The sequence below is a fragment of the Bactrocera oleae genome, chromosome 4 (assembly GCF_042242935.1).
Source record: "Bactrocera oleae isolate idBacOlea1 chromosome 4, idBacOlea1, whole genome shotgun sequence".
Lineage (NCBI taxonomy): Eukaryota > Metazoa > Arthropoda > Insecta > Diptera > Tephritidae > Bactrocera > Bactrocera oleae.
Genome location: NC_091538.1, coordinates 18,199,074 through 18,212,683, shown reverse-complemented (window position 1 = coordinate 18,212,683; position 13,610 = coordinate 18,199,074). Strand labels below are relative to the sequence as shown.

The 13,610-nt window shown below is 28.0% G+C and overlaps 2 protein-coding genes across 5 annotated transcripts in view; both read left to right on the top strand.

The window, feature by feature from the left end:
- Nucleotides 1–7,906, top strand: part of Eaf (ELL-associated factor) — a 41,220-nt gene extending 33,314 nt beyond the window's left edge. For all 4 annotated transcript variants that reach the window (XM_070107618.1, XM_036375779.2, XM_070107619.1 and 1 more), the window contains exons 4-9: nt 2,365–2,503; nt 3,796–3,929; nt 4,020–4,107; nt 4,192–4,616; nt 4,748–5,037; nt 5,125–7,906. In XM_070107618.1, the coding sequence (XP_069963719.1) occupies nt 2,365–2,503; nt 3,796–3,929; nt 4,020–4,107; nt 4,192–4,616; nt 4,748–5,037; nt 5,125–5,469 (1,421 nt within the window). In that variant the 3' untranslated portion in view covers nt 5,470–7,906. The remainder of the gene's footprint in view (nt 1–2,364; nt 2,504–3,795; nt 3,930–4,019; nt 4,108–4,191; nt 4,617–4,747; nt 5,038–5,124) is intronic.
- Nucleotides 7,907–11,675: 3,769 nt separating this feature from the next.
- On the top strand, nt 11,676–13,242 carry Glo1 (Glyoxalase 1). Its single transcript, XM_014233133.3, has 5 exons — nt 11,676–11,936; nt 12,151–12,287; nt 12,461–12,547; nt 12,654–12,767; nt 12,982–13,242. Exons 1-5 carry the CDS (start codon nt 11,691–11,693, stop codon nt 13,100–13,102), a joined length of 705 nt encoding a protein of 234 aa, XP_014088608.1. The 5' UTR covers nt 11,676–11,690; the 3' UTR covers nt 13,103–13,242.
- Nucleotides 13,243–13,610: the final 368 nt, after the last annotated feature.

Below are 13,610 nucleotides of genomic sequence, written 5' to 3'. Positions count from 1 at the left end.
GATCTGATGAACAAAATTTAAGTTTTTGTATGGAAAACTATTTTATTTGTAAATTGTATTCTAGTTTCGGTGCAACCTTCTTATGATAGCTTTTTGACGTTTCTTTAACTTTATTATTATTTGCATTACATCTGCTTATCTAATGAATGTGCAATATGTTATCAGTTGATTGATAAATTTACACATTTGCAGTAGCGTATTTCGGGCTTTTTCCAATAGAGATTATGTGATTTCTAAGTGTCGCTTCGGCCATTTTCAATATTTTATGATCTGTAATTTTTTTCCATTGTATTCAGTAATGTTTACAATTTCATCATGGAAAGATATACGCAAGAACAACGTTTATATATTAATTAATTTTATTATCAAAATAATGGTTTAATCATCTTCTCCGTGGTGCGGTAAATAAACAAAACTGGATTCTGGTGCGAAGACCCAGAAAATCGACAAATTATTCATGAACAACCATTACATTCACCTAAATTGAGTTTGGTGGGATTTTTGATCTGGTGTAATCATCGGTTCGTACTTCTTTCAAAATGAAGCTGGTGACACCGTTACTGTCAATGGAGAACGGTATAAATCAATGATAACCAACTTTTTGTGGCCGCAATTGAAAATAAAAAAAAGTCATTTGGTTTCAACAGGACGTGGCTACATGCCACACAGCACGTGTAACAACCAAATTATTGCGAGAAAAGTTTGAAGATTCTATAATTTTAAGAAATTGTGACATTTAATGGCCTCCAAGAAGTTGTGATTTAACACCATTAGACTATTTCGAATTCGTTCCTGCAAAAAAATTTGTAGAGGTTATTATATTCAGAACTTAATTGTATCGATTGTACTTCACACTAAATAACAAGCATTTGAATTTTCTTAACAATTCGGGTTTTATTTTAAATCATACCACTCTTATTGGAAAACCCATTATATTTTCATAGTTTCAATAAAATCCATACTGACTTTATACCATAAGCGAATTTATATTAAAAAAAAACCATTGTTATTGGGCTTTTTGCATACAAAATCAAGTACATAGCATGTGCATTAGGGTGGCAGTTATTTTCCAAAGTTGGTTTTCTTTTGTTGACACTTTTGTAGACCGCAAAATTTTCTATCAGCATATCCTTTTTCAGAGTTGTAGGCATATTTGATTAATGTGAATGAGCAAAAAATCCCATGTTATATATGTATGTATGTACATGTAGAAAATCATCATTATTTAGACACGGTTTAAACTAAAAATAAAGAGCTTGTTATTAATGTTGGATAATTCTTTTTAGGGCAAAAACTTTTTCAGCAAAAAAGTGAACTTGGTTAAATAATGAACAGCCTAATGTACATTCATATGTATTCGTACATGAGTAATATCTATGCAACAGTCATTTGCTTCAACAATTTCACAAATATTTATAGCGGTTATTTAATTGTTATTTATAAACATTTATTTCTTTAACATTAGTGCATAAATCATAAAAGAAAATTTTTACAATCAAGACACCAGCAAAAAAGAAATGTTCCTACATACTTGTATATGCTCCAAAACCAACATTTAAGTATGTACATATACTATGTATAGGGATATGTATGCACATATGTATGTATATATGTACATATATTACTACTATTACATTTATGTATTTTATTTCTGTAAACTGGTTCTTTTTTGCGAAATTTCGATGTGGTTTTATTGTTATTGCAATATTGCATTACACTTCCATTACAAAAGTCTTTTTATACATTTAACTGTTTGTTGGTGGTTTTTTGTTGTGATTTTTCCATTCACTATTTTTTATTACTGCTTGCTATGTTATGGTTATATTCGGTTAGCCGTGTGCTTGTAATATTTGAGGTGTGTTTTTACGGTGCTGCCTTTCGATGTTGCATAATTTATTCCACACCAGGAAACCTGTCGTCGCGCCGAAAATGCACTCAGATTTTTTTCGACTAAATTACCATTCATTTATTGCAGCAATAAGTAGTTTCGGTTGTTTCTTAGTTGGCGTTATACATATGTATGATTATATATACATACATATGTATATGTATGTAGAGATTTGTGTGCGCTTAAAAAAAGCTTTGATTGGTAATATAAATTTACAAGAAATCCCGATGAGACAATTAACTTGATTCTATATAAGTGATTAATTTTCATGGTTGGATATTTCCAAATAATTTTGGTAATGCTGCGAATTACTAGACCTCAGCTGGTTTAAAATCAGTATACGTTTCCGATTACTTAGAAGAAATGTAGCAATTTCACTTTAAATTAATCGTAAAAACAATTTAGAAATGAAATCACTTTTCTAATCTTTTACAAACTTGTTTTTAATAAATTATATTTATTATATTTTTTTCCAGTAAGCTCCGGTGTGCCTCATACAGTTTATAAGGGAAACCATAGAAAATACACAAAAGAATGTTTGTTGATTTACGATCGAAAAACCGGTGGTATTACATTCGAGAAGTTAAATCATAATATTCAAGTAAAAAAGACGAGGTAAGTTTGAAAAGCAACAAAATCAATTACATTTTTAAATCAAAAAAAAAAAAAAACAACATTAAATCCATTAAATAAAATTGTTGAAAATTATATTTTTTTTTTAGTTTTGTTGGGAAATGTTAAAAAATGAAAACTATTTAATTTTAATAAAAATGTTCTAATAAAAAATTATATAATTAAATTTTTGAATTCTATTAATAAGACATTCGATTAGCGCCTAATAGAATTGGAATGGGATATGAATAAATCTGAGATTCATTCATCTGAAAATGAATGAGGAAAAATTAAAAATTCTAAAATTTTTTGAGTGGTTCAACTAGTGGTGACTATTATTTATTTGTATGCAGTGTTGCGAATTTTTTAAATAAAAAATTTTGGATTTGAAATTAAATTTTAAAATTAAAGTCTTATCCCAAAATTATAATTAAAAATTGTTAAAATAAAAATTGTTTGATTGTGAAAATATACCTACCAATGCTCTGGAATGCTAGTATTGAAGATGCTTGCTTTGTGCGAGCTCTGCCTCAAAATGGTTGAACACGAAGTGGCCAATGCGAACAAATGTTAATTTTAAAATTAAGTTAAGTAAAGTTTTTATTTTTGTATTACATGGTTGGGATAATTTATTTTTTATTTTTCAATCCATATTTGGGATTAAAAATTAAAAATAATTAAAAATACATTTTTATTAGGTTTTTGAGATTACAATTTTATTTTAATCTGGTATTTGAGATTAAAAATTTAAAATAATTTTCAATTAAGATTTGCGAAATTACAAATCCAAAAAAGTTTAAATTCAAATGTAAATTTAATTATTTTTTAATGCATTTAAGTTTAAATCTATATATATATATATATATTATAATTATTTTAACTATTAATCTTACTATTTTATTTGACCTATAAGTAAAAAAATATTTTTAATTTATTTATTGAAATTATCCGCTTGTTTGACTATCTAGATCCATACGGATTGTGCGTTGACACTAATAAATAGAGCTAATTTGGGTATTCGGTTAATGTTGTATTACTTTGATTCTAGTATTTATTTAAATATGTCAGATGTTATTTATTAAATTTATTTGATTTAATTCTAAGGAAAATGAAACAATCGGTTTATTCGGATTTCTTCTAAATAAAAGAGTATGCTATTAAGATAAGTTTTAAAAGTGTAACAAATATTTATTTATAGTATATTAATACCTATTATTTACCATATATACAAATTTGTATACACTCATCAGTCTTTAATTTTTAGTAAAAAAAAATTTCCTTTAACTTTTTTCCAGGAGTGAGATGACAAACAAACCAAGTGCGATAGCTGCTAGCGCAAATGTAGCACCGCAGCAAAAACTAGAGAATAGTACGATGCGCATCACATCGAAAACGAAAGTGTCGACAGGGAGTCGTCGAAATAATATAAGTAAGTTCAACCAAATCATTCCTATTTATCAAAGTCGTATAAAAATACCCAGATATATTTATAACTTTGTGCTCTACCTCATTTTTGCAGTTGATTTTAAGCCAAGAAACTCGCCATCCGCATCTGCATCCCCGTCTGCACCGCCATCCATACACAAAAGTCCACAATCAGCGCCGGCGTAAGTCTTACACAATATGCACATATAATTGTTGTGTAATTTATTTGATTAATATGTTATTTATATATTTCTTTATTTCCACAGCTGGAACGCGAATAATACGCAAGCCACGCTGCCCAGCATTCCAATGATCTTCGATGACGACGATGATGGCATGTTTGGACTGACCGCCGCCGCCGCCGCAGGCAATAGTCAAACGCATGGTGGCAGTGGCAGTGATGCGGCAAATATGTCTTCATCGTCCTCCGCATCGAGTCATAACAATTCAGCGCACGATTATCACATGCAAATGCAGCAGCACCAGCTACAGCAGCAGCAACAGCAACAGCTGCAGCAGCAGCAGCAGCAACAGCAACCGGCGCCGACCAAACAGTCAAAGCAATCGCATCGTAACAATCAAAAACGGCAAAACAATTTGAACGCAGCGACGGCGACGTCGTCCACAAATGCGGCGGCAATAGCACAGAGTCATGGCAAACAGACGAAGCACAACCGTATAGAGCAACGAAGTATGTTTAGTGCATTTTATAAAATTTTAATGTTTTCATAATTAAGTTTTTGTTTCTCTTAACTTTTCCAAATATTGAACTAATTTTTTTTTCTATCTTTTATAATTATATAAATTTTATTTTTGCTTTAGCTTCCTCGCCACAAACCTTTGCACAACAGCAGCAAAGGCAGCAACAGCACAATCTCTACCAACAACAGCAGCAATCCAACAACAATCGCATGTATCCGACGAACTCATCGTCCTCAATGCAAATGTCTAACGGTGTCGCTGGTGGCTATCACAATAGCAACAATATGTCCATGGGAAATCAAGTGTTGCAACATCATCAGACGCAACAACAACACCACAATATGCCAGGCATGTCATCGCCGCATGACAGCGACGCAGCTATGGCTAATGCGGCCGCGCAGCTCGAACAGGTAACTTGTTGTTTTTCGCCATTATACGCAATCATTTACAGATATCTATATGAAATTATTAATAACTGCAACATTTTCTTTTTCCAGCAAATACGCGGTCTTAGCTCATCTAGTTCGAGTTCCAGCTCGGATTCGAGCGACAGTGATTGTGGCAGCGACTCCGACGACAGCAGTGATGAAGAGGATGACGCTGGCAGTCATCATCCTCAACATCAACAACAACAACAACAAACGCAACATCAAATGCATCAGTTGCCGAATTTGATGTCAGCGCTGCCACCAATGTCAACTGCTGCGCAATACAATCGCAATACGCCTTCGTCTGGCTATGCGTCTAATAATAGCCACACCAACAATAATGGTGCATTTACGAGTGATTTGCTGCAAAACGATCTGCAATTATCATCGAACTCTTCCGATGAAGATGATTAGTAGAATATATTTATATAGAATTACACACGCGCTACATTAAAAAAAAACTATATGAAACAATATAAAAACAACTAAAACATACGATTACATGCACATAGGAATATTTGTTTGCTATATATACAATTTTTGATTTTTTTTTTTTTTTTGTTAATTCTTGGATGCGTATTATGCGTATTCCTTCGCTATATACTTTATGTAACTAATTTTGTTTAGGAGTTTCTTTTTTAAATTAATAATAATATTATGTATATTTATAAAGACATCGCTTGCAAAACTGAGCATACATACTCTTTAATATTGTATATGAAATTAAAATGCTGAATTTATTTGCAATTGTAATATAAACAACAGTAAAAAAACGCAGTGTGAACGAAGCTAGAGTGGAAAGGAGTGAGGAAGTTAATTTAATACTAGTAAAATTTAAAAGCAAAACTTAGCAAAGCAACACTGCACACTAAATGCATGTATGTACGAAATCTAGGTCTATAAAGAGCAAACAAATTCCAAGTGAGGCACAAAACGGTAAAAGCGAATTTTTGTAGAAAGTAGTGCTTAAAGTGAATAGCATTAATGAATTGAAAATAAACTAGTGTAGTTGCAAATAACAACAACAACATAGTAAAATAATATAAACAATGCCAATTTGTATATAAAACTAAATGATATTTTCGGTCATTTAATTTTATACCAAATAAGTTTAGTTCCACAAAAAAATTTTTGTGAGCCATGTGAATCATTCAAATAGTAAAGTTTATGCGCATAAGTCCAAAATAGTTAAAAAATAACAGAAATTTTACAACAAATATGCAATCAGCAACTGTGCAGGATTAAGAGGATTATAAATACAAAAACACAACTAAAACTAGTTTACTTAATTTAGTGGCATATAAATGCAAAAATCTAAAAACAGATGAAATATAACGAAAAAAACGAATGATAGAGAGATTTTGCAAAGCGACGCAATTTATTAGTGTTATTGCTTATGGGCGCTCTAAATTATTGCTGCAACATTATTTTCATTTTGCAATTGTGTATCAGCTGCTGCATGCATATGTTTGCTATACATCTGTGGCAAAATTTAAAAAAAAGTTAAAGTCGACTTCAGTGCGGTTAGTTATTTTGCTTTCTAGTAAAACTCGGCGCCTATTTTTTTTAAATATATTTTATAGTAAATTGAAGCTACCGATTCTAAAATATAATATTCTCTACTCTGGCGAGTATAATTAAAACTTCCCTTACCAACCTAAGTCGACTTAAGCAACTTTAACATAGTGCAACAGCTAGGCATATTATAAAGTATTTTCAAATTTTCAATAATTAACTTTATACAAGTTTAGTTCTTAACCACTATTATTGAGCATTGAGAATAACATAAAAAATTGTTTTAAAAATTATTCACACTTTTAAGCAATATAAATATGACCGTTTTTCATTTTTAGCATAAAGAAATAGCTTACGAACTGTGAAGTTTCTTATAATTATTTAATTTTCAGACTTTTTCCAATTACCGTTTTCCTAATTGAAATATTGTAGTTTGGAAATTTTATTATAGTATAAATCTACATAACAAGCGCGAAAAGTACAGCAACTTTTTTGTATATATTATAATTTTTTTAATTATTTGCGAAATTATTCTTTGTTTTACCTATTTATTCAATTAAATTACGTTTTATAATTATACTTACAACTAATTTGCAAATGAAGCAAATAAAAAAATTATGATTGTAACATAAGTAAAACATTTTTTTTTAAATTATTAAATTTAGTTACGAAAACTTGAAAGCAAGATAAACTGCTGGCTTGGAAATAATGCAAATTAAGAATGAGTGTAAAGAAATGGTAATAAAAAAAACAAGAAATTGTATTACCACTGCAATAGTAATTTTCAAAATAATGACCCAGAAAAAGTACTTATTAAAATATTCTTTTCGCTGCTAGTTAGAAAGCTTAAAATTGTTTATAAAAAATAATTTTCGACCATGTATTGCTCGATTGAGAGACTTCAATGGCATTGTGGCCACTCAGTAGCGCATTTCTGAATAAATTTTCGGTAATTTTTTAAAAACTAAATTTGAATATCGTGAGCTATAATGTATATATAATTTTCAGAACTAAGTTCAAGAATCAAAAAAACAAATATATGTAAAAACCTTATACTTTTTTGTAATTACCAAACAAAAAAAAAACGAAGAAATACTCTTTCATTATAAGTTCTATCGTGGTCTGTTCTACAAATGTATATGTGTGGTATATACTTTTTAATTCACAGTTATTGCTTTGTTATTCTTTGCTCACTCACCTGCCACAGCAAATAGCAATCCACATCAACATACATGCAAACAAAGAAATTTATGTATATAAATAAATGTCTAAAAGTTGCCATTTCAACTGAAGAGAGGTTGTAAAATAAAATAAAAATAAACAATATTTTAAAGAACAGCGCTGTTACATTTAAACACAACAAAAATGCTACAAAGAGTAAATTGTAAAAATATTTATATAATTTGTTGCTGCTTGAAGCAATCACGTGGAAAAAACTTGCAAAACAAACAAATTGAATAGATACCTACATGCATGCACTCTTCTATTCAAAAAGACTGTCGTTTATGTTCCCACTGCTTTGATTTCCCAGCTAATCTAACCTCTAAAATTTCAGTTTAATGTTCCATTCTCAAATCCTGCTTATGACTCCAATTGCCGGTCAACTTTAAGTAATGTACTTTCCCCCCTTACCTAATAAAATCCACAGCTCGACTTGTTATAACATTACTATGTTAAATTTCATAAAAAAATTTACTAACTTAATATTAGAGATAAGTATATAAATTTATGTGCATTGCTTATAATTGCTTTTAACCATTATTATTTTGTAATTTGTTACGATAAACGCATAAAGACATTATTTGTTTTGTTACATAATTTTTTATATAGCGCAAAAATATATTATTAATGAATTTATATAAAAATGAATGATTATAAAATTTATTGCAATTGATCAATTGTTATTATTGCTGATAATATTTTTATGTCTGCCACGCTACAGTCCTTAGTTTAATTATTATTATTATTGAATTGATTATTAATTTAAATATGAAAAAAACTATTACAAAAAATTAATAAATATGCGAAGTGTATATAAATGTTAATTTTTACATTTATATATATTTACTGCAATATATATGAGCATAAAAAGAGTTTCATTTCATTTTTTGATTATCAATATTTTTTTTATATTTTATATGAATTTAATTTTTTTGTTTATATGTTTAGGCATAAATATTTTTTTAAAATTTTTTTACCAAAATTTCTTGGATTGAAACACATACAAATATTTCTTTAAATACATACATATTTACAATTACGGTTTTATTTTTTAATAATATAAAACAATATTAGAGAAAAGCTATATTTTTTATTTTTATATTATTATTAATAAATAGAAATTTAAAATAAACTTAGTTATTCCAAATAAAAATCTTATAAAATATATAAAAGTTTGATTTGAAATTCATTTTTGTTTTAGTCCAATAAAATATTGTGTTAGCGTATATACTTATTTTATTATATTTGATAATCCTAAAGCAAATTATTAAAAGAATTGGTTTTTAATTTTTTTTACATTTGTTTTATAAATTATTTATATTTGTTCTATTTTAGTTGAATATTAGGTTTAAATTTCAGCTGCAAATATTATCTATTGATTTCATTTCGTAATTTTGTAGAAAAATAAAATATGTTTTTATTATTGACATTTATTTATTTTAGCAAATTTTTCTAGCTACCTCATGATTCAATTATAGTAAAAGAGTGTGTCGATAGCCCTAAAATAACAAATTGTGAAAAGCAATGGGATCCATAATGTCAAAATCAGTCGTTTTGCTTTGTATTGTTTTGAATTTATGATTCAAAATTAAATTTTTCAAAGATTTCAACCAATAAAAATGCCTTGTTTGAGTGATAACTGATTATAAATAGATTGTTAATCACAGAAAATCATTAAAATGTTGACAGAAAAATCATGAGAAACACAAAAAACAGTTTATTTGACATTATGGATTAAAATACTTTTTCGTAGGAGGAAGCACGCGCCGTATCGACACAACCTTATATAATTGAATCATGAGCTAACTTTATGAAAGAAATGACACCAGTCAAGTGTAAGGTTAAACAAAATTCCATTAAGCTCCACTATAAAACTAAGTCAACAATTTCAAAAACGTCAAATATAGCCTATTTTAAAACAAGAATTTCAAAGTTCGAAAATCTTTTAGCTATGAAGAAATGCGTTTAAAACACTGTAACTTAGTATTTTATTTTCTAAAGTTGATAGTAAAAAAGTATGCAAAGAGTTAAGAAAGTTTGGTTCCTTTTTTCAACGTAAAAAATTTGTTACGCAAATTCCACTATTTGGCTAACTTTGTTTTCAATTAGTATATGGCATTTAATGTTAAGTAATGAATACGAATTTTATGTTTTTTATTAAAAATATTGTTTGTTAATAAAATTTTAAATTAATTTTTTCTTTATTTAATGGATTTTCAAAAAAAATTTCCACATTTTGTAACTTATTTAAATACTACAACAACAAAAGCTACAACTTATCAACAACCGTCAATATATAAAAAACGACCGTCTAAAATTTACTAGATTTGTCAATAATAGCATTTTGTGTCAATTGATTTACTTTATTACACTAACAATCGATTTTACAATGCCATCCATATCTATTTAAGAATGCGTATTAATTGCAATTTATACTGTCCATTAGTTGTCGTCCATTTTTTGGCAACATTCCCCGAAAACGTCTAAAGCGAATATTCGTTCAACGACTAAGAGCAAAAGAAAAAGTAAAATATAATTATAAGAAAGAGAAGAGAATTCTTTCAGTTAAATTGAAATATCGCGCAAATGTTTTTAGGTGACTAAGTACTGAACTAAGAAACACATTTTTTCTTTAGAAAAGACACTGCAACGAGTTTCAAAATTACTTTTCAATCAAAACTTTGTTTAATATTGTAATTAAGAAAAAAATTAATATTAAAACAAATTATTTTAAACGCGTTTTTAGTTTCTTCTACCTATTAAATATTAAAATTCTCAAATGTTTTTCCAAAATATTTTGTTGAAATTTACCGTTATGTAGTTACAAATATAGATGTAAACTTAATATGCTGCATAACGAAAATGTAATCGATCATCAAAATAATACCAGAAAATAAAAAACAAATTCTAATAGCACTAGTAATAGAGGTTAAAATGAATAAATAAAAAAGAAAAGAAACAACAAAAACAAATATTCTTAAGTTACAAACACCCCCTCAAATTAAATGCCTTTAACATGTATTAAAATGAAATTCACCTAAATCTAAGTCCAATAAAATATATTTAAAATAAAAGTAACTTAAATAAATATGTATGTATGTACATACATAGGAAAACAGACCTAAAGCAAAAACTAATTAATAAAACAGAAATGAGTTTTATTTATTTAGGAATTATATTCATATTGAAAAATATAAGCGAAACAATTTGGGTTAACTGTTTATGTAACAGTTATGGTAAGTGTTTGTTTAAGGAAAATTTTATCAATTCGGAAAATATTACTAATTTAAGTATTAATTTTTTAAATTTATTACTTTTATATTTAACAGCAAAAATATAATTAGTCTTAATTTATAAGTATTATTTAAGTACTTCAGATTATTTATTATAACTAAACATTTTTTTTATGAACGTAATTTTTTTTTTGTAACACTTATTCAAATTTCAATTTAAAATTTTTAAAATCTTTTGCTACTTTGCTACAGTTTCTGGTTTTTTTTTACCATTTTTATGTTGAATATTTACTTTAATTTTTAAATTTTAATTATTTAATTTTTTAAATTTTTATGTGAAATATAGTATTATTCTACGCAAATCATTCGCTACAATCATGTTATAAATCCGACAATTTTAATAATTTGTTTATTTTTTTTACGAAATTTTTTAATATATATTTGATTTTTTTATAATCTATATTTAAAATATTGCAATATAAAAAAAGGTAACAAAATATAAAAAATGTATTCGAAATTCAAGAAGTTCTTCGAAATAGTTTTAATCAGAATTTTCCAACACCCTTTGCTAGCGCTCTACTAAATTTTACCTTACTAACACAAGCATTACTAACATAAGCAACGTTAGGTGGCAGCGCTGTCGTCACTTCTTCAATCGTCTTCAATATGAGTGCCAAAATATTGCTGTCAAATTCCATACGGTTGTGGAATTGTGCACGCATAAAAGGTGCCGGTCAAATTCCATACGGTTGTGAAATTGGTCGCCTAGTTCGTCCGGCGATAAATTTATTAAAAAGCACGCAAAGTATTAGGACTTTTGCAGCAACTCAGGCAGTGAAAATGGCCGATTCAACAGGTTTGTCCAATGAGGAGGCAGCGGCATTATGCAAGCCAGCAGATGCAGCGACCAAGGTATAGTGAATAATGGAAATATATATATATATGTATGTTAGGTACATCATATTGTGCGCGGTAGATAAGTATATGTGTAGAATTATATAGGTGCATAATTTAATAAATATATATTCTATTTATAAATATTGTATGTGTGAATAATATCAAGTATTTAATGTTCAGATTACTCTACACAGGGATAGTTTTTAATTCTCTTGTGCAAATTTTTTAGGACTTCCTCTTTCAACAAACAATGTACCGCATCAAAGATCCACGCAAATCGCTGCCCTTTTACACAGGTGTGCTTGGCATGTCATTGCTAGTGAAATTGGATTTCCCCGATGCTAAATTTTCCCTCTACTTTATGGGGTACGTATACAAAAAGGTTACGATATTTAATTATTTTATCTGCACTCGATTTGGAGTGCTTCTGGTAAGATAAATACGAATATATTTCAATATACGACGATATATATTTTTTTTTAAATAATTTCGTTATTTTTTATACTGATGTACATACATATATATGTATATATTTGCAGCTATGAAAATCCTGACGACGTGCCAAAAGATCCGAGGGAGCGTAGACGTTGGGCAATGAGCCGCAAGGCAACTGTGGAGTTGACACAGTTAGTTGAACTGTTTTTTGCTTATATTTATATATATGGATGCATATGTGTACAAGTGTGTTAATATAAGGAATCAATGTATATAAAATTTTACTGTTTTTTCCAGCAATTGGGGCACCGAGAATGAAGATAAACCGGTATATCACAATGGCAACTCTGATCCTCGTGGCTTTGGACATATTGGTATATTGGTGCCTGATGTCTATGCTGCCTGCAAGCGGTGAGTGTGAAAAAATCAAATTAATTATTTATGATGATATACTCGTGTGTAGCTTAATAGTGTTTTTACAAAAGCTATAACTTAAATTAAAAATTGATCAAAGAAATAAATATGTATATAATACGTATATTAATATTTTCTAAGGCTTTAGCTCTGTTTATATAGAAATTTGGAAGGAATTTAAAATAATTATTTCTCTATTCTATAATTTCAGTTTTGAAGAACAAGGCGTTGAATTTGTAAAGAAACCTGATGACGGCCGTATGAAGGGTTTGGCCTTTATCAAGGATCCCGATGGTTATTGGATTGAGATTTTTAATGCAAACACTGTTTAATAATATTTACAAATAAATTGCATAATAACATTTATTTATTTGAATTAATACAATTATAATATTGAAAGTAATATATCTATATTTGTATGTATATATGTAAATAAATACATTTATTTTCAAATGTCATTAAAACTGGTTAATTTTAATGTTTTTTTTAAAATAGTTTCCAGAAAATATTTTGTTCTCAAATTTAGAAGAAAATGTGAAGAAAAAGTTTACAGTTTTTTTAAAGTTTACAAATATTTTTTTAAATTGCCATTTATTTGAATGATTTTAAATCCAGTAAAAATTTTAATAATTTTATTTAAATAAGTTGTATTTTATTCTTATAAAAAAGCAGTTTGACAACACTCAGTTTTCAGTGCCGACCAAATCAATGCAAAGCGAAGGTATTTAAGTAGCAAATTCCACTTTTCTCATTAATTGTTGCAATGTTTTGAAGTTTAAATTTTTCGACAAAAATCTAGAATAAAACAAGAAAAACATTAACTTCGGGTCAACCGAAGCT